We start from the raw sequence: 23,249 nt of genomic DNA, 5'->3' as shown, positions 1-23,249 counted from the left end.
AGGGGGAGTATTTCAAAACTTGATTTCAAAAATCTTAAAATTACTAAAATGTTTTGTTATATCAAAAAGGGGGAGATTGTTGAAACATTTTGATATTTCGATATAACAAATTAAGTTAAATGGATTTTAAGATTTTCCAAATGATTTTCTAAGTATATTCGATATAACTATTCGAATATCAAAACATTACTCCAAATATTTCAAAAATCATTTTTAATCCTTACTTAAGTGTAAAATTAAGTTTTAATCATAAAACAATTTCAAAATAATCTTACAAAGTATTTCGAACCAATTCAAAGCCAAAAATTACAGATTGCTCAGAGGGAACCGATTCCCCCCCATAGGAGGAACCGATTCCCCCTAAATGGTTTTGGCCCCGAGATTTCCAGAATGCTCGGAGGGAACCGATTCCCCCCATAGGAGGAACCGATTCCCCCTAAACAGTTTTGCTCCGAGAATTCCAGTATGCTCGGAGGGAACCGATCCCCCCCAAGGGGGTACCGATTCCCCCCTTGTACAACGGTCGAAATATTTGAATTTTACACTTAGGAACCGATTCCCTTCAAGGGGGAACCGATTCCCCCACGCTCCAAGCTGTTTTATTAAATGTTTTCACACTAAAACGGCTATAATATCTTCTCTAAACATCCCCAACGTTCAGAAGTGATCCAAGGTGTATTTAAGCAAGCTTAGAAGCCATTGATCAATAACAAGAAACATCAAGCAACTAGAATCAAGAGAGAATCAAAGAGAAAGCATCAAACCTCAAGTTTGAGCATTTCAAGCCTATTTTCATTCAATATTCATTTTGCTTTCAAGAACACTTTTTGTGCTCAATTGTATTCATCTTTGAGTGTTCTTTTCTTTGTTCTAGAATTATGCAAACATCTTACCTTGTGAGGTTTTCTTGTAAGTTTGCAAATTTGTAATCTTCTCTTTGGGAAAAAGAGTGTTCTCAAGAGTTGGGGTATACTCTTGAGGGATTTTGTAAGGTTATCTCTTTGGCCTCAAAAGAAAGAACAAATTAGTGAATTTGTTGGAAAATCCTTAGTGTGGATAGCTAAGGTAGTGGACGTAGACTTTGTTTGAGAAAGTCGAACCACTGTAAATCGCTGTGCAATTACTTTCAATTTTTTGCAAAAGCTTCCACGAAATTTTTAATTGCCAATTCACCCCCCTCTTGGCCGATTCCATCGATCGATTAACTCAACAAACACCCTAACCCGTATCCGACCCGGATAGGAGTCCGAGATGTCACATTAACTTTTCAAACTGTTTAGTTTTACAAAATAACTAAAATTCGAGTTCACATTGAAAACAAAACTGGATAATTTATATCAAATACAATCATATTGTTTTCCAAAACCAATCAGAGCAAATCTTGTTCAAATCTTTAATTACATGCCAGCTACATTCCATATAACAAAATACATATTATTCATATACTTTTTGGATCTGATCTTGGGAAAAGAGAAGCTGACCTGACTTGCCTATCATTGTTCCTCTTCTTTCTTCTCGGAACCTACGTGTGAACACTCACACGCTAAGTCGATGACTTAGTGAGGCATATAAAACATATAATGTAAACTTTAACTTCGAACAATGCATGAACATTTAATAATACCATATCATACAACATCATATACTCTTTCATGTAACAAATACATACATACACATACATCATCATCTACATTTTTAGCATTATCATATATTATTATCATTAATCCCTTTAATCCTATAATTTTGTCCTTAACACTCATACACATCATATAATACAATTTCACAAAGCAAACACATAACATCACATAAATCCTATAATACATTTCACATAACAAGTCATACATATCACATACAGTGTATTTGTTTTATCTCTTTATTAGCCCATGTACACTTCTGAGAACTAAAGATATGTGAGTACATAGAGGTTGTGCACATATGTTGTCACCACAGCTCGTATAAGGTCCCACTGGGGGCATGTAAAATTTGTCCCAAAGAACCATATAGATGTCTCGAAGGACCACATATATGTCCCGAATGACCACATATATGTCCCGAAGGACCACATATATGTCCCAAAGGACCACATATATGTCCCGAAGGACCACTTCTTAAGGATCACATATATATTCCAAAGAACCAAATATGTGTCCCGAAGAACCGCATATATATTCCAAAGGATTACATATATATCCCGAAAGACCACATAGAACCCTCGACTCTTAGCATGTCAACTATACCCCTAGCTCTCATATTACATAACATGGCCATTATCATTTATGTCATTTCACATATTCATATAGGCACATGGTTCACTTACATGTAGAACATTTTCATATGATTCACTTAGATCATAACATATACCTTTTCTCATATATCTTATATCATGTCTCATGTAACCACATATGTCTTACCTCATAACATATATCATATATGCACACAATCCCTTATCTCATATCATATAGTTTATGTTTTATTCTTATTTCTTCTTATAGACATATATTCACATATCACATATCACATATCACATATCACATGGTTTATATCTTGTTCTCATGTATCACATATATCTTGTCACATGACTTATATCTTATGATCATATAATCACATAACTTATATTATATTCTCATATTCTCATATAATCATGTATTTACATAAATCATATAACACATACAAGAATATATCAACACATATACTCATGCATACATAAAAATCATGTCAATCACATGCTTGTATTCATGGCTTCATGCACTATATTATGGGAAATAGACTTATCATAAGTCCAATTTCCATATAATCCTATATCAAAATAAGATGCACTCACCTAAGCCTCACTAGCCAATTCGAACACTTATGACTCTTGTACATTCTTATAGCTTCGAATCTTCTTGGGCTTGTCTTCGATCGATAACTACACGAATATAAGACTTATATGAATATCGAAGTTCGAATTGCTTATAACCAATCAATATAACTTAAACTATACAAAGTACTAAATTAACAATTCCATATAAGTAGTATCGGTACCCTGAGGTAAAATACTGATACTTCTTCCCTATGGTATCGATACTATACTTCAGTATCGATACCCAATTTTGATTATGGAATTCATCTTCAAAATGGTACCGATACTTGCTCAATGGTATCGATACCCCCAGTATGGATACTACTCCTTTGGTATCGATACTTCTTGAACAATTTATCAACTTTTGCTTTATAGTATCGATACTTATTCAACAAGTATCGATACCCCTACCCCAAATATCATTCATTTTCTCTTTGAAGTATCGATATTGAATGAAAAATATCGATACCCCATTGCCCAGAATTTATTTATCTTACCCAAAAATTTACCATACTCAGCTAAATTCCTTATTTTACTCTTCTTTCATGCCTTTAAACTTGACCACACTTATTCAAATCAACGTATTTCACTTTAACTCATCTTAACATTCCATATCTAACTATTACACTTGAATTCAATAATCATGTCAATTAATCAACATGTTCCAAATTCAGTTCTAACACTTTGAATTTCTTATTTCAACACCTGACAAGTCAAATTTCGCTTTAAAACTTATTTACTAACTCTTTCTCAATAATTCCTTTGAAAACTCTTTACCTTTAATCTTACATAACTTATTCCTATTTGAGTTTTAAGTAACTTTAAGCTTCCTTTAAACTTTGTTATCACTCCAAGAATCAAAACTAACCTTAAAATGAAATAAATAATCACTAAGAATCAACCTTATGCAAGACCCCTCGGTGGAGAGGAAGAAGAAAGTTGAAGAATTCTCAGGATATCTCTTACTCTTTCTTTCCCTTTCCACGTGGATATATAATACACCACAAATGAATTTTAAATTCATTTCTTGCTAAATGACTATTATGCCCTTTAAGTTTCCAAATTTTGATACTAAATCCAACACCAAGATTTTCTAATTAAGTCCCTAAACTTTTTAATTTTTTCAAAATTGATCACCAAATTCAAAAACTTTTATTTTAGTCACTAACTCGGTTTTTGGGATGTTACAACTCTCCCATGTTTGAATCAACGCACGATTTTCAGCACATGACAACTATGATGTCAAATACTACTATTTGTCTATCTAAGTTTCCACCAGAGATGGGGGAGCAGAGTGGTAGGTATATGTTTATAACACCGGATCATATGTCCTCAGTGAATGAGGATTATGGCTACCACACCTATGAGCAACCACAACGTCGACAACGCACTCGATGCATGTCTCGTCATTATCATTCCACAACACCACGACACTGAAAAGAACTATAGAATGTTCATTGTTTTCTTATAAAAATTAATATTAAATAAAATGATTGTTATGTTTACGTATTCAAATAATGATGGTTTAATTTTGTTTAATTCATCACACCCGTTAAAAAAATGAATAGCTAAATTTTCATTCAAAAAAAATATGGCAATCCATCACACTCATTCAAAAAATAATTTTATCATAGAAATAAATCACAAAATACTTCAAATAAAATCTATTCACACTTACTTCACCGTTTCTTTCAACAACTTGACTTGAAAAGAGTTTCTTCTATCTCTATTGTGGTCTATAAATTTTTTTAACATATTAAATAAATAATTTCATATAAAATAACAAATAATTTCACACTTACTCAAATCAAAATAACAAAAAAAATACACCAAATGAGCATACTAGAAAAAAAAACACACCAAATGAACACTTAAATCTTTTACCTTTCACCAATTGTTAGCTTTTTTCTTTATGTTCATTCCTGGATTCATTCCTACTATATACATAATTGGAAAAATAATTTTTTTCAACATCTTGTAATATGAGGATATGGATTATACAGGAATAGAGTTGTACCTAACTAGCAAGGTATGATTCGACCAACTTGTAGTGTCATGATATGAATTATATTGGGATAAAATTGTACCTATTTAGTATGCTATTGTCCGATGTTCGATTCGTGGTTGCATGTAATATTGCACGGTGAAATTCATTAAAAGCTTTGAGATTAAGATGCAAATTGCACCAAAATGATGATCCATGCGTGTTAGCATGCATGGACCCGCGTCACCCCATTACAGTAGCATTTATACTATTTGAGAAAATAATTTGACAAAAACATTATTTGAGTCAATAAAAAATTCAAACCCATTATCTAAAAAATTTAGCCACTAAAACAAATTAAAAAAATAATTATAATACTAAACATGTAATTTACCAAAAAAATAATACTCAAATAACGTCAAGTTCAGTTAAGTTATTTTTGACTGTATCAAATAATAATCCTTTATTTTATATAAGGCACATGCACAGTTGCACACGACTGATATCACTTATAGTTTTTAAATATATTTATTTATTTGTTAAAAAATATATATTTATCTATCAATTATTATGTTTTCAGTTATTATATATATATACATACATACTGATTCGTGCATCACACAAGATGAGAAACTGCTACAATTTTTTCTTTGATATAATTTAATGAGCTAGATAAACTCGAAAGCAACTCACGATTTATTCATTTCAAGAAGAAACGTGGCATGGAATTCCATGCTTTCTATGCCTTTGTTGAATACACATAATAATTTTACATACGCAAGAGATTGGAACTGACTTCCACCCACTGCTCTGACTCACTCTACAAGCCATTAGTAAGTTTAAGACATTATAAATGAATCACAAAAGATATCAAGAATCTGCAGACCTGCCTGCATGTGCACCCAGAATACTGAAAATCGTACATCACCTGTTAAATTTGAAGCCAGAGCTTATAGGTATTCGAATATGGCACCCGTATGATTGAATCCGCACGATACCTCCAACGCTTTAACATTTTCACCAACATGGACCATCGTAGGTTTTATGTAATCTACATCACTTCCATGACCCTGTACAAAGATCAAACAGCAAATGATAGCATCCATGTACATACAATCCTGACAATCAAACCATACAAAAATGACAAGATGAAGATCAGTATTCTATATTTTTCTTGCTAGTTGCTAAATTTCATTCATTTCCTGAGAAAATGCTACCAGCAAAAAACAGAAACAATAATGTAGACTGCCTAGCAAAACGGAGCCTGGTCCACGACTAGGCGTTATAAATATCGTGCATCCTTCTAATATGCTAAATTCTGTCTTTTCAGCTGATCTTGTAGGGGTTGACTACTCTTGGGTTATTTCCATGTAATTTTCACGCCTTTGCCCCCTTAGTGATAATGTAAAGAAATATCTCCAAACATGGAATGCATGGGAACATAATAATAAACAACAAAGGAACTATGCTCCAATAGGTCCTTTATTTTCTTTTTCCACACTTGTACCAGTTGTTTTCTTTTTGAAGCTTACGCTAAGTTATAGTGATATCTAGTAATTGGTTTGGTCTAATTTGTAGCTTCGTTTTCTTAGCAGCATCATATTTAAAGCAAAATCCATACCCACGCCAGGTCTAGTTGTTCCAACACGGGATGCAAGAAAAAAAGTGCAAAGAAAATCAAGAACACCCCCCCCCCTTTTATTCTTTTGGTATATTGTGTTACGAAACTGATGCCATAAAAGGGGCCAATGAGGTTTTCATTACCCTAACGCTTCATGCAGAACCACAATACAAGAATTGCAATGTCAAATGGTTTAACTATTATTTCTTAGAAAAATGCAAAATGAGAACCAATAAAATGCTAATAATACAAGAAAAATAAAAGCAAACCAGTTGTCCGCCAGAAGAATGCCCATCTTCAGAAAATGTTCCATGAGAACTCCCCAACCCCATGTGAAAACCTTGCCATCTGGACATGAATGGCAGCAAATACACATTTCTCACACAAACCATTTCACAGAATATTTAAGCACTCAATCATTCAAACTGTACAGAATAATCAGTACATTTAGCTCATGTATCAATTATTAGTTGCTTCGGGTCTTAAAATTATTATTATTTGAGCCAAAAGTGCAGCTTTTATTGTTTTTTTTCCTTTCTTAAGACTTTAGTATCAACAAAATATTGTAAATTCTTAGCAGGTGACAGGACACTGCAGATGTTGAGTCCTATAGTATTATATTTATATCAAGTCTTCCCATCATAGTTTAGAAGCTTTCTTTTCCTTCAACTTAGTTTTCCATTCAAGACCTAAGACTTCTCATTATGTTGCTCTCAGTTTCGCTCCTAGAAGGTGCAATGCAATGGCCGACTTTCTAGCAAGACAGGCAGTTTTGGGAGGAACTGTCCAGCAGCCCTAGTATGAGTTTTAGCTTTGGTTGGTACAGTAGGAGACAGGCATATACTGCTGCCCTTGGTGTCTGGTCTACTGTTTGTATCTGTCCCGAAGTAGTTTGGTTAATAGCTCTAAGTGTGGGATCTTCTACTCGGAGGCCAAGTGTTGTTTGTGTGGTCTTTGTTAGGGTGCACATTTTTTCCTCCAGGATTAGGGAGGTTTTTTAAGGAGGCCCCTAACAAGGCCAGTTTCTTCTTTGAAATGAATAAAGTCGTTTACCTTTCAAAAAAATAATATTTCATCTTCAAATGTCTATTTGATACCCAATATACGAGAACAAATAAAAATTGAAAAATGGGAGTTACAGTTTCTAATTAATAACTCTTTCACGTGACAGGAAGCGAGTATCTTTGATGCGGTATTGGATCCCATGATTAGTTCTTACCTGATATCGCTGCTGTATGCTTCCAACCACAAGAAACCTGTAGATGCACACTTTCAATAAAAGGTAAAAAGCTGGAGTATATGCAAGAATTTAACATAGGATCCAAGCAGCTCAGGCATCTTGGAGATTAATTGCTTTTGATTCTTTTTTTTAAAAAAAAAAAAAAACTGCTGTTGTCCCATTGAAAGTGAAGAGCAACAGCATCAACCAATGCACACATTACTCCTGGTTCTATTATGATTTACCAAACCTCATTGATATAGTAATGATGACCAAACAGAAGCACAAACCTTGCAAACAGGAGATTTCACAAAGGATCTTGAACTCTTTCCGGTACATGGAAAACATCAATAGAACTGCCAAAACCAAAGATGACCAATTTTAAAGATACCAGAATTCTATGATTCATAATGTAAATAAAGAAAACAGTAACAAGCCAATTTCTCAGGCTAGGAATTTCAAAATGAAGTCCTGACTGAATACCCGGTACCAAGGCAACCATTCTCATTTGAACCCCAAGTATAAAGTTCACCACCTCCTATGAGAAAATTGATGAAAAGAAACAAAATAGGATTAGCTTCAGATGCAAGCATAAAAGAACCTTTAGCTCACTAAACAATGGAGGATCGGACAATGAGGAGCAAAACAGAAATAGCATTAAGATTTTGGCTAGTTTCTTTTATCTAAAAAGTAAATATTAGATGTATCAACTTTCAGGATGCTTATGCAGGGCATCTATAAATTATTCGTGGTAAAATAAGGGTAAGACATTGATGTCAAATTGAATTTTTTATGTACTTGAAACTTGAACAAGTTGATAACAATAGAAAGGTCTCGCATAATTTTCATCATCACAAGGAGAGCCAGAACCAGTTTTGCCATCAACAATTTAATTATTTCAACACTCACTCCTAGTTCTGCCAATGCTTCCTTAATAAAAACAACAAAAATATCTAGGGATACTTGTTCTCAAATCCATAGCCAATCTATCAAGATCCATGATTGTAGTTTGTTGGTTTTACCTTCAGTACAGCACTAGGGTGAGAAATGAAGGGATAGAGGAAAAAAGTATAGAAGAAGAGTAGAAAGATAAGAGATACAGGGAAGAACCAACATGAAAGAGAAAGAAAGAAACAAAAAAATATGGGAGGATACGATCTGATTTACGATATTATTCTGAAAGCCATCTCAACTAAACAGTATTTGAGACCTTAAAATATTCAAAAAAAAAAACTAAAAACTAAAAAATTTAGATCCTAATTAGTGACATATCCTTTGCAGATCACTCTACCCTTGATGGAGAAAACCAACCTCAAATGAAGAAGTATAGTAGAGGAGGCCTTCGCCATTTGTCTCCCATAAAATATATCCATGCACTACGAAACCATTAATTTAATCTTTCCACTTAACTTGGGTACCAAGGGCAGTCATATTTAAAGTGATACAAGAGAGAGAATGAGCGCGATAGGAAGAGAGAGAATTAGAGAAAATTCAAAAAAATCCATTTCTTCTGTGGAGGAATGGACTGTGTTCATTGATAATCTTAGCAAAAGGGTCTCTAGACGTGTGTTAAGGGATTTTTTTAGTCCTTGTGGTCAGATTCTAAGAATTTTCATTCCAAGATTTTTAGATAAATTTAATTATAAGTCCTCGACGTTTGCTTTTGTCCAATTTGCTGAGGAGGAAAGTAGGAAGAAAGCAATCCAGTTTGTGAATGGGAAGTGGTTTGATGGGAGGAGAATTTCTGTTGGGGTTGCTATGTATCAGAAGGATAAGAGGAGGGAAGAGGATAAGGGGAAGAGAATGGTGGAGATCAAGTCAGGGGGAAGGGATATTTCAAATACTGGAAGGAAATTTGAGTCGGGTAGAGGTATTAGAGACGGCAGATCATATAAGGATGTAGTAATTTCTGAAAGTAACTTGGAGGGTGTTAAGAAGATTGCTCCTGCTATGAGGAATATTTGGGAGATGCATATTCCATCAGACAACTCAGAATGGGTGAAGATATCATTAACAGGGATAATGAAACCTTCTTTTGATCTCGTTTCGTTAAAGGAAGCTTTGGAGATGGAGGGGGTGGAAGTTCAGATTGCGAGATGGGGGTACGTATGGAATGCGTGCATCATTGCATTCAATTCAGTTGAGGAATTCTCTCACGTATGGATGAATAAGAAGAAAGAGTGCTCTTGTGCTTAGACTGGTTGGCACCAGTATTGAACAAGGATGGAGTTCCGATGGCTCCTTGTCAAATAGAGTTGTATGTATTGCCTTTGTTATGTTGGAATGAGTCATTCGTGAAGAAACTTTCTGGGAAGTGGGGTGATTTTATTGGTTTTAAGGAGGAATCAGTGACCAGATCGGACCTGTCGGTGGCGAAAGTTTTGCTAAGGGTGGAAAGTCCTTATGATGTACCTGAGATGGTTACGATTGGTTCTTATGGCAGATCCTTCAAAGTTAAGATTTCCATGGGTTCTGTTCTAAAAAAACCAGAAGAAGCGGGGAGGAAGATGGTGGAGAAAATTTCAAAAAAATGTAACAGTGGTTATGTCTTGTCTAGGGAGGGGGTTAGGAGATGTCCTTCTTTGGAAGCAGATGGGGATGAGTTCTCAGACGATGGTACATTCAAAGTCATATCTTGGCTGAATAATGGGCAGAACTGTGGTGTGAATGGAGTTTGTGGGGGACAAGTCCCATCGGGAAAGTCAACAGTAGAAAATTCAAATTGTGGGCTGTCAGATTTCTTGGAAAATAGGACTAACCAGATGGGAAGTCATGCGGGCCTGGGATTGAGGGGTTCAAACGATCAGGTTGACTTTGGTCAGTCAGAGGAAAATGAGGTAGTTGGTTCTCCAATTAAAAAACTGATTCCTAATGGGTCTGCTTACAATATTAAATGGGTTGGGAAAAAGTTTATTCTACAGCCCAACCCCTGTTATGAAAATTCCTTGAATGCTGCTGATGAGGGTGAGGCTGGGGTGATTAAGGAGAATATGCAGGGGGAGATGGTGGTTCCAAGTGAACAGGGTGTTAACGTGGAGATAGTTTAGTCTGCTGGCCAGAGGAGTCTGGATGGAGATCATGTATGCAGCTTTCAGACCCATAAAATGCAGAAAGGGATATAAGGTCAGGATCAAGTGGATGGACCAAGGAAGATGAAGAATGTATGGAGGATAAGCAATGCATCAAATGAGGGAAGTGTATCAATTCCAAGTATAGGACCAGGAAAAATGAAACCACGTGGGAAGTTCTTCAAAACTGATGAGGGTGGGTCAATTTTTAGCAAAGGAGGATCACCCAGTTCAGTTATCAATCATGAGAAGTAGTTCTCGATCTAAAGTCTTAAAAATCAGAGGATACTCCCTGTCAAAAGAAGATGAATCAGAGGACATTGAGAATAGCTCCACATCGCAGGGAGTGTGTGCTCAGACAGTGAAGTGCTATCAGTTTTATAACAGAGTCTATAGAAGGGTTTTAGGAGGAGGTCAGGGATTCGGTGGATCAAGATAGGGATCATCTCAGTCTTCTCAACTTTCAGTTAAAGCTAGAACGAGGCTGCTGCAACTAGAGAGATCTGTGATTTGTTGGGAATTACTTTAAAGGGGGTCCATCTATTAGAGGAAGAGATATTTAAGATGGAGATGAAGGGGTCTTCTGGGGAGTATGAATGTTTTTTTTGTGTTGGTTTGTATGACAGTTATTTCTAATGTCAAAGTTCAAAATAATAACATGGAACGTTAGGGTTAGGAAGAGAAAAAGCAGGCCAGACTTTAATAGAGAAGCCGGTTATTCTTTTACTACAGGAGACAAAGCTGAATGTTTGCCATTCAGGTCTATGGAGGAAGTTAGGGGGTAATATTTTGAAAGGTGGTAGCTTCAATCCTGCCAAGGGCTCGGCTGGTGGACAGTATTTATGTGGGATGAAAACATTTTTGAGGTCACAGCAGAACATATCCAGAATAGATTCATGGCGTTTAGGGAAGTTCAAGTTGCTTACTTTGAGTGTGTTATCATAAATGTATATGGTCCATCAGTAGAGGCGGATAAAGAGGAGTTTTTCAGGGAATTGTTGTGCTTTGTTCAAGGTCTAATCAGCCAGTTTGTATAGGGGAGATTTTAATGCTATTTGATACCGAGGAGAAATGTGGAGTATCTCAAAATTGGCATTGCATGGATTGTTTAGATCCTTGTACAACACACTAATCTTATGGATCTCAGTTAGTTGGTGGAAGATTTACTTGGTGCAAAATAGAGATTATCCCACTTGGGTAGGCTTGACAGATTTATAATTAGCAGCTCTTTCCTTAACAAATTCCAAAAGTGATACAGAAAATGCTACCCAAGTCCCTCTCGGATCATAATCCTAGTGTTAGCAGAAGAAGCAACAATGGGGACCGAAGCCTTTTAGATTTTATAATTACATGTAGAGGAAGACGGGTTTTGGATTGGTTGAAAGTCTTTGTCTAACCATATGATGGGTAATGGTAGAATGGGGCTGTTTTTTACTTCGAGGAACAAAACAGCAGATCAAGAAGTGGCCTAATAGGAATTAAGGGGATATCTGAAGGGATTTCAGAATTAGAAGGTAAGATTAATGGTTGGGAACTGAAGCTACAAACGGTGGAATTCAATGCAAGAAAGGGACATGCTGAGAATGCTAGACACGAATTGTGGAAGCTACACAGAGAGAAGAGAGTATTTGGCTACAGAGATCAAGATTGAAATGGAGCAAGGATGGGATAAGAACACGAGTTTTTTCACTTAACAGCATTGAATAGAAACAGAATAAATTCTATTTCGTCATTGAAAGTTGCTGATGAAGAGTGTTCACCCGAATAAGTTGAAGGCCTTTGTTATGATTTTTAAGAAGAATTACAATTCTAAAGATACATTAGAGGTGGAAGAAATCAATTCAATTTCATGAATTAACAGAGCAGAGAATAGTCTGGAGGTCATATTTTCAGAACAAGAAGTGTGGGGGAAGCAGCCTTTCTTGAAGGATCATCTTATGAAGTTTGTGAATGATTTTCATAAAGGAGGAGTTGGGAGCATGGGTCAATCATGCTTTTATTACATTGATTCCTAAGAGACTTAATCCAGAAGGTATTGAAGATTATCGACCAATTAGCCTAGTTGGTACCTTATACAAAATTATTTCCAGAATCTTATCGAAAGGCTGGTTTCAGTTATTAAAGATCTTATTAGCACCCTCAGTTTGCATTTATTCCTGGAAGGCAGCTGCTTGATTGTGCTTTTAGGCCAATGAATCCATAGACTTTTGGAGGAAAAAAGGAAGGAAATGAGTCGTCTTCAAGATTGATTTCGTAGAGCCTATGACTCAGTCGAATGGCCAATTATTTTGAGATTATTGAGACATGGGGTTTGGGGAGAAATGGATTTCTTGGATTTGGTACTGTATTTCTCTGCTTCAATTTCAGTTCTCGTTAATGGTTCTCCAACAGCAGAATTTCAGATGGGCAAGGGGTTGAGGCAAGGTTGTAGTTTGTCCCCTTTGTTGTTTAACATAGTTGGGGAACTCTTGAATTTAATGTTGTGTAAGGCTGCGAATCTAGGTCTTTTTGAAGGTTTAGTATCGGTAAGGAGGATAATACATTTAATTTGACTCATTACAGTTTGTAGACGATCTTATTTTATTCTGCAGAGATTCTTCACTCAAATTCTCATTTAAGGAGAGTTTTGAGGGTGTTTAGTCTAATTTCAGGGCTTCACCTCAATTTGTCTAAGAGTAAACTGTTTGGAGTTAATTTGGAAGAGGACATGTCAAAGATTGGGCATCTGAAGCAGGTTGTGGGATGGGTTATTTTCCTATGACTTATCTTGGTTTACCATAGGTGCATTAGAAATTCAAAAGTATTGTGGGAGCCAATTCTGCAAAAAGTGTACAGCAGGCTAGCATTTGGAAAGTTTCCTCTTTATCGATGGCTGGGAGGTGGTGTTGGTGAAATCGGTGCTGTCTTCTTTACCTATTTTCTACCTTTCTATCTTTAAATTACCGTGAAGGTTAATCAGAAACTAAACTCTATAATGGCTAGTTTTCTTTGGGGTGAAGGACAAGCCAAGAAACGATCCATTGGATAAATTGGAATAAGGTGTGTCAACCTTATGACGAGGTGCTTGGGAATCTTGGACATGAGATTGGTGAATAGAGTATTGCTAGGGAAATGGGTTTGGAAGTATGCAAACGAGGAGGAGGCTCAGTGGAAAAAATTACTGTGTTGTAAGCTTATGTCAGTAATTTATCCTTGCCAATATGCAATGCCGTTTCTCCTGTAACTCTTGGATTTGGAGAGGCATTTTGAATAATTATGAGAATGAGATCGGATAGGGGAGTGCTTGAGGTCCAATTCGAAGATTCACGGGGGAAGGTAGATCAATTGAATTTTGGAATGATGATTGTCATGGCTCTTCCTTAAAGAGTCAGTTCCCTAGATATTCGCTCTATCGAACAATAAAAAGGAAAAGTGGCATTTTGGGTGCTTTGAAAATATGTTGGATTTGGAATATTCAGTTAAGGAGAAACTTATACTGGGAATTGGATCAGTGGTCATTAATGCTTTGATTGATAACATTCGCCTGACGAATCAGTAGATGATTTCCTTGGGTGGTCGGGGAATGGTGATGGTTTGTTCTCGGTTAAGTCATGCAGAATTGCTCTTTCAAGCAGAAATGGAGATACTTTTCAGTGGAAGAAGTGGGTTTGGTCTGGTTTGGTATCTACTAAGTGGAAACTTTCCTATGGCATTTCTCATAGGAAAGTGGCTGTTAGAGTGGAACTTAAGAAGAGAGAGTTAATCTGGAAAATGCCAGTGTCCATTATGTCATAACTTTGAGGAGTCAATTCAACATCTTTTTGTATCTTGTTCGGTTGCAATGGAGCTGTGGAATAGATCATTAATTTTTGGGATATTTCTACAGTTTTGCCCCAAGATCCGTTTCAATACTTCGTTCTTGGTCCTATATTTGGAGTACTCTACCATCTGGAAGTTTATTCCTAAAGTAGTTTTATGGTCCTACGGAAAGCGAGGAATTCGTGGTATTGAAAACTGGAATTTTGATAGCTCATCTGTTCTTTATAACCAGATTTAGGCTGCTAAATGTTCTTAGCTAAATTTCCTCTTGTTGACATTCAGGCTGACTTATTAATAGGGGATCCATCGCTTGCGGACAGAATCCATACTAAGATATCTAAGAAGAAAGGTTATTTGTTGGTCTCCGCCCCCTCATGATTTCTTTAAATTCAATGTTGATGGGCGGTGAGAGGGATGGGCTGCAGGAGGAATTGGAGGAGTTGAAAGATTCCAATTGCTCTATTTTAGCCTCTTTCTCTATGGCTGTGGGACCAGGCCCTCCTATTAGCTGAGTTAAAAGCTATTAAGCAGGAATTGATGTATTTCTTTCATCGGAGTGGGAAACGAAGGGAAGACTTGTCCTCGAGAGTTGCAGGAAAGCAGTGGATTGGATCTTGATACCTATTTCTGCCCCAACGTTCTATAGCTCTTTGGTTGAGGAAATTGGGGCCTATGTATCTGCTAGGGGTTTTATATTAATTGGATTCCAAGGAGTTGTAATTGGGAAGCAGACAAGTTAGCAAAGAGGGGATTGGTTGAGGTGTTGTGTTCTGTTGTTGTAGTGTATGTATTTTATCTAGGAAGTTATTATGTAACTTGTATCTTATGTAATTATGGGTTATTAATAAAATGAGGTACTCTTTTCCTCCTTCCGCTAGTTGTCTCTTTCACAGAGCCAACTAAGAGGGAGGTTTTTAATGAGGCCTCCTATTCCTATAAAAAAAAAAGTATAGTAGAGGTAATTACAAGTTTGAAGCTATTAATTTGCTGATTGAAGTGTTGTGAACCTTGATACATCCTTGAAACCACAAGATTGATAATAAGCAATAATCATCTTCCACATCATCAAGATGTTATGAATAATAAATCAATAATCAGGCCATCTAACAAGTAAAAGGGGATTACAACCATCCAAAGTATCCTAATTCAGTTTATTGTGAACTTGTGATAAGAAAAGTTAATCCCCTTTAAGCTACCCAAGGGAAACCATCTTTACATTTGCTACATTTTTATCCTTAAAACCCAATTCTTCTTTCTCTTGATCATCCTTTTTAACTTGCATGTTTAATTTTTTTCCCTAGATGATCCAGGACATTGTCATTGACATCAACTTGAACTTAATTGTCATGCACTGAACACGATTCAGACATAAGACCATAAATATTCCACATTTTCTTGCAATTCCTAATTGTTTTATACATTGATTTTTTCTTCAGGTCTTTACTCATTCTAATCGACATAGTCATTTAGATTGCAATATTCATAAAATATTGAAGCAAGAAAATTTTAAAAGGTACATCAATTTAATATTTTCAAACAACAATAATATGCAATGATGGCTCCATCTTGTGAGTTGTATGAATTCTGCAAAAACATTTAAAAATGAAGCCTAGAGAATTACTTGTTACAACACACGTGTAGCCACCACATGCAACTTCTTCCGAATATGGCAACGTGTTGATCATGGATGGCATTGTTGCATTCTTGGCCTCTCCAAAACCCTAAAAATTTTCATTAAGATCATCACTCAAAAGATGCCATATGATTAGAAATGTTAAGTGGTGTTTAAAGCTGACAATTTTTAGAACTTAAGATCAGCTTCCACTTTCTCCCCAAACATAAACAAAGACCCAGTTTCTGCAATACATACAAAGGTCACACAAATTGATTAACCATAAGAGGATCATTTTCACTTACCATCAATGCATGCTGAATGCAACAACCCAGCAGCAACTCTTTTAACCTAATGCGGGGATAAATAATGAAGCCAATGGCCATTATCAGCAAGAAGATTTACACTGCTTTAATTTAGTGAGATCATGAAAAATCCAAAGTTTAACAAGAGATTACCTTGATGCCCCTAGTTTCTTTATAAGCCTTGGAGTATATCACTGCAAAAATTATAAATATCTATGTAAACTTAAAAAACATTACTATGAAAAATAGAAAGCTCAAGATGAAATGAAAATAGAACCTTAAATAAGTAAATAAGCAGAAAAGTACTCTGATTTTTATTTTTATAAGAATAGTAAAATGAAAGAAGGAAACAAAGAAAATGAAGCAAACGCTACACTATCTCTAGGCAGTAGAAAAGAATGTTGATTTGTCCAGGTTAAACACTAATAGAACCTGGCATTCCTTGGAAAATTTAATTCTCATATACGTTAAATTTCCAGATATTGCCCACTGTGGGAACACCTTAAAACGTTGCAAATGCCAATGCATTTTTATTCTTATATTTCATCAAATAATCTCGTATTTTGAAATGTTTGTACAGACCTAGAAAAACATATTCTTTCTCTAATTGAATAAGTGATTTCTGATATAAACTGTTTGAGTAGGCCTTGGCAACAACCATTCTCCAGTCTTACTTTGTCTTTGAGATGCCTACTGAATCAGATACTGTCCTTACAATTCTCCATAATACCTGACGGGTGTACAATGACTCATCAAGCCACATGCATGATAAATGGTGGATGTTCGAGATACAACCAAGAATGCACCTGGACCACCCAGGATTATCCAGACTAGGAAGAAATATTACAAGTATTTCGCTCCAACTTTCCTACTCCACCCCTCCCCCTCCTGAAAAAAAAACTTCCCAATGACATACTATATTCACACTAGATTTTGGAGAACAGAGAACGAGCTTGTATATAGTTCAAAAGGTATCAATTATCTCTTATGGAATATGAATCTGGAATCAGGCACAACTACCCAAAAGGATAAAGAAGAAGAGGATAAGTTGAAGAGTTAGTCATATAATTAAGCAGATGAAGAAAAAGAAAAGATAAATTGAAGGCTTTTTATATCAGTCAATAATCAAGAAAACATAAAATGTAACCTGTTGCTTGTTAAAAAACCAAAAATACTTGACTCGAGGCCGTGACCAAGTCTTCCAGATGCTACTGCACCCCAACTTAAAGCCTCACCTCCATCTGGCCAAGAACATAAAAATGGAAACACAGACATTAACCCAAGCATACACATCAAAAGCATCTCCAAAATGGTAATGCTAGAAAATAGAATCAATATTTGCGAAGCATTTCCAGTTTCATACCAGTAACAGCAACTGTGTGCTCTGAACCCAAAGCTGCCATCTTAATTGTACCCACTCAAGCATTCCACTTTGGTTGGCCTATGAATCACTTTTGCTGTCTCTGTAAGTACAGTATGTCGTCCATCCCAACAGTGAGAATATGTTGATCATACAACAACGTTAATAATAAGCAAAAAAAAAAACAATGACAAGTGGGCAAACTAAATAATTTAATTTAATTATTATAAGCATTCAAATAAAAGGATCACATTTAGCTATTACTTTTTCCAAGGCCAAGTTGCCCACTTGAGTTCTTCCCCCACACGTAGAGTTCCCCATCCACTACAGGTCAAGACATTGTCAGAAAGAATACAGAAGATGGAATCAGAAGCAAGGACATAACAAACTGAATCTTAAGTCCATAGTACACATAAACTTAAAACAAAAAAAAGGCCATAACATAAAGAGAAATGAAAAGGAAGTATGCTGAAAGATTCCACAGTAGGATTATTTACTTGTCTATACCTGTGAGCAAAATGTGAATGCATCTCATCATATTATTAAATAAATGCTAAAAATGAAAAACGTCATTTGAATAAAAAACATATAGCCTTTATTTTTAATACCAATGGTTTGAAAATGTTACTTTATAACAAGAAGGGCATTTCCATTGAAGAAGGCAACTGTCCTTCATGCTGAAACCGAGCATATTTCAAGAATTAATTTCAAACAACAGTTGTTTCGGTTTTTTAAAAAAATGGGTATAGTTATATATATATAAGGCCATGAGATGCTTCCTAAAAAAGTGATGAGACACAAAGCCATATCTTCCAAATAGTAGGAGGAATAGCATGCATACATATTATCCATTTATATGTGTGCACATGAGCAACTCTAATTAATAGCCTGCACAACATAATACCTGTAATAGCGCATGAATGATGATAACCAGCAGCAATTTGCACAATTTCTTTTGTAAGTCCCAAAACTTCAATTGGCTCCTAAAAAATATAAATAGGTTACTTCCTAAAATTTTAGAAGGAATGCTCTAGTGTTCGTTAAGAAAATGCTCGCAGCTCACATTAGCACAACTTTCATGAGTTGAAGATTTTCCTGCTAGATACACCACTTTCCACCATTTTCTTTTGTAATTTCAATTCTTGACATGGATCTCGTCTTCATTTGATCCTTTTACGTTATTTCATCATCTTTTCGATCAACTCATACTCCCATCTACCCAATTGGAAATGAACTCTTTAAAAACTTCCCCAAGCTCAATTCAGGTTATGGAGACAGTTTGCATTCTCAAAGGATTTGGATACAAAGCAAAGGAGCTTCAAGCATGTTGTTAATGGAGGTTTTTCTCCTAAAACTGGATCTGTTAAGAAGTCAATATTCAAGCAAAGGAAAGGTTGGTTGAAAATAGTTAATTATAAGTAACTTTTCTAAATGTGGAAACAGCAGACTGGAGGAAAACTCTTCATTACAAACAAAGGAAGCAACGCAAATTTTTCCTCTATGGAACTAGATGGAAGAGCCACAATGAAGCAGATCATGAAGTATTTGAAGAAGGCATCCTCCAATGGAGGAAAGAATTCATAGGTTTTCACAAATCATTGAACATCCACTAACCTTTGGCTTGTTTCAAGGATCATTATATGCTACGGGAAAAAGTTGAGATTGTTGTCAAGCCTGCAAGAAAAACCTCCTTTCATCCAATTCACCCATGCCAAAACTAGGGGTTGGGTCATTGATCATGGTCATGGCATATTCAGAATAACCTTAAAATTCTCAAGAAGTCTATACCTTGAATGAAATCAATAAAATTTAACGAGTACTTAGCCCATTTGTGGAATATACCTCTTGAATTGAATACCATGGAGGGAACAGCTACACTGCAAGTTCATTAGGTGTTCTATAAAATCACTCCCAATAGGCAGAGGCTTACTTATGCCAAAATAGGTTTTAAGATCAAGCCAACTTTGGACATGCCAAGTTCATCAACTTCAATTCAAGATGATACTTTCCCTCTATATCCTGCAGTTACCTTGATTTCCCAAAAATTGCATGAAGTATAGCATTTTAAGGCATTTTGAAAGTGAGACTGCTCTAGTAAGCCATCCAAGACAGCCACCAAACCAGGATGATAAGAACACAGAAGTGTAAAATGGAACTGATCAAGACTAGACCTCATGACTTAACAAAAAAAGTAGCCTATGTTGAAGGTAAGCCATTTGCTAGTGTAAAAACATGTTTTCCATTTGAAATATGTAACTGATAAGAATGAAAGGATGACATGGCATAGGTCACTTCAGTTTAAATTCCGCATCCCTAAGCACTCTATGTCAGCCTTGATGATAGTTCTACACACCAACTAAGGATAGATCAATCTCTAATGGGAGGAAGAATGCCTTTGTGCAAGCTAGAGAAGGAATCAAAGGATCATCTGTTTCTCGCTGCTGCAGTACTCTTACTGATAGGTACCATCTAAGCGAATGGCACAAGATCCAAAGAAGAGACTAGAATGCATTTATCACAATGGGCCACAAGAAACTTAAAGGCAAAGCCTCAACCGCAATCACAATCCTTATTGCTTGGAAAGCATTGATCTACTTCTTTTGGAGGGAAAGAAATAACAAGCTGCACTTGGATGCCAAGCCCAACAAGACAAGATATCAAGCAAATAAGAGAAACAGTCTCCTCACATTTGCATGATCACTGTTAGATTCTATTAATTTGGCGCTATGTAAAGACCGAATTTTCTCAACTGTCAGCTAATGTAACAACAGTAACATCAGCAGTTATGTTGCTTCTTGGATGAAACAAGCTTAAGCCGCTTATCCAAAAACAAGACACAAAATAAATTCTTTTAAAAAAATAACCTTAAAGAAAGTATATAATTGTTTTATATGTATTGATTGACATTATTGAAACACTGTAATTCCCAATATCTAACTTCCTTTCTACATCCTTTAATGCTTTTCTACATGATCCCTATTCAACAAAAACTATAGACAGCCAATTCAGTTTTATTCATTCATTCTTGGAACATGGTATTTAAGGAGCTCAATCTCGCATCCTATATTATTTATGACCAGAATTATAAGTTCAATTTGCAATAGATAAAACAAATTACAAAAGTATAATTGCCCTATCTTTCGCCAATCTTTGTCAAGCAATTTATTACCATGAACGAGCAAACAAAAATAATAGAATAAAAGGTGGAAAAAATCTTACTGTAGAGTAATTTACAGGTCTGCTGAACCTAGCTGCCCAAAATCATTGAGACCAGTGGCATAAACCCCCCGGATTCTGTCAAGACATAGAAGGGTTTAATCGGAGATCGACTCCAAAAACGATCAATCATGAATTCAGGAGAAAACGCAAAGAACCTGAAGTTCAGTTCATAAAGGACCTGTTAAGAAGAGAGTATGGGCGCCACCGCAGGCAATGGACTTGAGGGTTTGGTGATTGAAGGAAGAGGAGTTTGATGGGTTTAGGCCACCATTGGGAATCGAGACTCCCAACACCCAAACGCCCGAAATCTCCATTGCCCCACACAGCAGCGAATCTCCTTGCAGGCTGAGCTGAGGTTGATGAACTCAAACCCCTTCTCCTACTTAAGAACTCTCCTCCTCTTCCACAAAAGATGTTTGTTTTTCTCAGAAAGTTTCTCAACATCTTTGTTTAAGAGTGTACAGATTTTGGTTTTGGGCTCCTCTGAGTTTATATTGTTACGACTAAAATGAAAATGAGTTGATGGCTTGCAGGATTGCCACGTCCCGCGTTTTACTTTTTATATCTCTAGACTGAACTCCATCGTTCCCCGGTTACTTCAAATTTAGATTTCTTTTTGGGGAAAGTACTAAGCAATCCTTTTAACTATTATAAGAGAAAATAAGTCCCTCTTCTTTATAATGGACTAATCAAGTCCCCGTACTTCTAAAATAGAATCAAGTCGGTAGAAATGACATAGCAGGTGTACACTTTTTTACTAAAATCTATATTTTATAAAACCATTATTATTTAATATATAAAAACTAAATCATAATTTGAATTCTAAAAATATCTAAACCATAAATCATCAATAAATCTTAAATCCTAAAATACACAATATAATGAGAGAAAGTTCTTATTAATTTTAATTTATATTTCCCATCCTAGAGACAAACTTATGTTGAACTATTCCTAGACAAACTTATGTATGAACTATTCGTCTCTACATTTATACTATATGGAAAATGTTTATAGGAATAAGTTATTCGTCGGTCGTTAACGATTCATCCCTTCTATTTTATATAGAGTATCAACTAATATGAGACATATTTTTCTAGTGGAGAATATAACGTTTAAGAAAAGACAGAAAGTATGCACAAAGTCTAAAGAAAAAAAGGTATTTCCCCTCTTCAATCTTTCTTTGGTATAAATACACTATTTATAAGATGGTTGGTGTCTTGCCTATGAAGATAACAATGTTAAATTTGTCTCTAATGAATTATCATGTAAGTTTGTCAGAGGTCCAATCATGAGATTATCGCCAAGAGTACAACACTCTAGATGAACAAGGAATAGATGTGTAATTTTCGAGGTGCATCTTCAAGAGACACCTACGAAGGTATAACTAGGGATAATCATGAGTTGAGTTGAATTAGATTTTCGGCCAACCTGAATCGGCCTGAAAATTATACATTCTTCATCTGAAAATAATCTCAACCCGACTTTAGGGTGATTTCACTCGACCCACCTTTTTTAAATAAAATTCAAACCCAACCCTACCCGACTAGAAACAAATATATTTGTAAAAAAGATTACTTTATCCAATAAAATATTACTTTTAGAACAATAAATAATCATATGATCGTTTTGTAACTTTAATACTCGTAAGACTTAACATAATATTACCCTAATCGAGTAATTTTGTAACTTTTACTAGGTAACAAGCTCAACAATCCAACAATCTATAATTGGAGACTATTTGTATATTTTTAGCCTTAATTTAAACAAGTTATGTAACGTGTGTCACTCCTAAATTTTTACCACCAAATTTGCAGTCATCTCCATGTAAGTCATAGTTTCATACTTGGAAAGGAAATTTGTTGTAATGCTGTGGACATTTACAAGCATACGCTTCATCTCAAGTTTATTGCTCCTTCGAAAAATACAGAAAACATAATACATTTACTGTTCTGTGAAAGTAAACACCTGAACAGCTCTTCAAGCTGTTTCAAGATATCAAGACCATAATTTGCCAAACTGAGTGTCATGTAGATAACAGTAAATTCTTGGATGTAGCTAAGATGATGGTAACCGAGAAACCTAGCTTCATAAAGTCAAATATATAAGCGCGATTTAAATTGCGGTCGCGACCGCGTTTTCGATCGTGTTGCGTTTATCGCGGTCGCGGATGTAACAAATGCTATCATGGTTACTATTGGTATCGCGGACGTGAATTTTTTTA

At 35.6% G+C, this 23,249-nt stretch overlaps 1 protein-coding gene across 1 annotated transcript; it reads right to left on the bottom strand.

The window, feature by feature from the left end:
• Positions 1 to 5,653: 5,653 nt before the first annotated feature.
• On the bottom strand, positions 5,654 to 21,565 carry LOC120174772 (ultraviolet-B receptor UVR8). Its single transcript, XM_039181548.1, is given in 20 exon segments — positions 5,654 to 5,896; positions 6,717 to 6,766; positions 6,769 to 6,795; positions 7,667 to 7,737; positions 8,150 to 8,204; positions 16,154 to 16,253; positions 16,343 to 16,389; positions 16,450 to 16,495; positions 16,603 to 16,662; positions 17,180 to 17,255; positions 17,597 to 17,690; positions 17,813 to 17,865; positions 17,867 to 17,912; positions 18,074 to 18,133; positions 18,714 to 18,792; positions 20,167 to 20,278; positions 21,044 to 21,095; positions 21,098 to 21,103; positions 21,207 to 21,247; positions 21,249 to 21,565. Coding segments are annotated over 20 exon segments (1,419 nt in total). The 5' UTR covers positions 21,473 to 21,565; the 3' UTR covers positions 5,654 to 5,776.
• Positions 21,566 to 23,249: the final 1,684 nt, after the last annotated feature.

The sequence above is a fragment of the Hibiscus syriacus genome, unplaced genomic scaffold, assembly GCF_006381635.1.
Source record: "Hibiscus syriacus cultivar Baekdansim isolate YM2019G1 unplaced genomic scaffold, ASM638163v2 tig00000329_pilon, whole genome shotgun sequence".
Taxonomy (NCBI): Eukaryota; Viridiplantae; Streptophyta; class Magnoliopsida; order Malvales; family Malvaceae; genus Hibiscus; species Hibiscus syriacus.
Note: the sequence above shows the minus strand (reverse complement) of the source record. Positions and strands in the feature narration are given on the sequence as shown.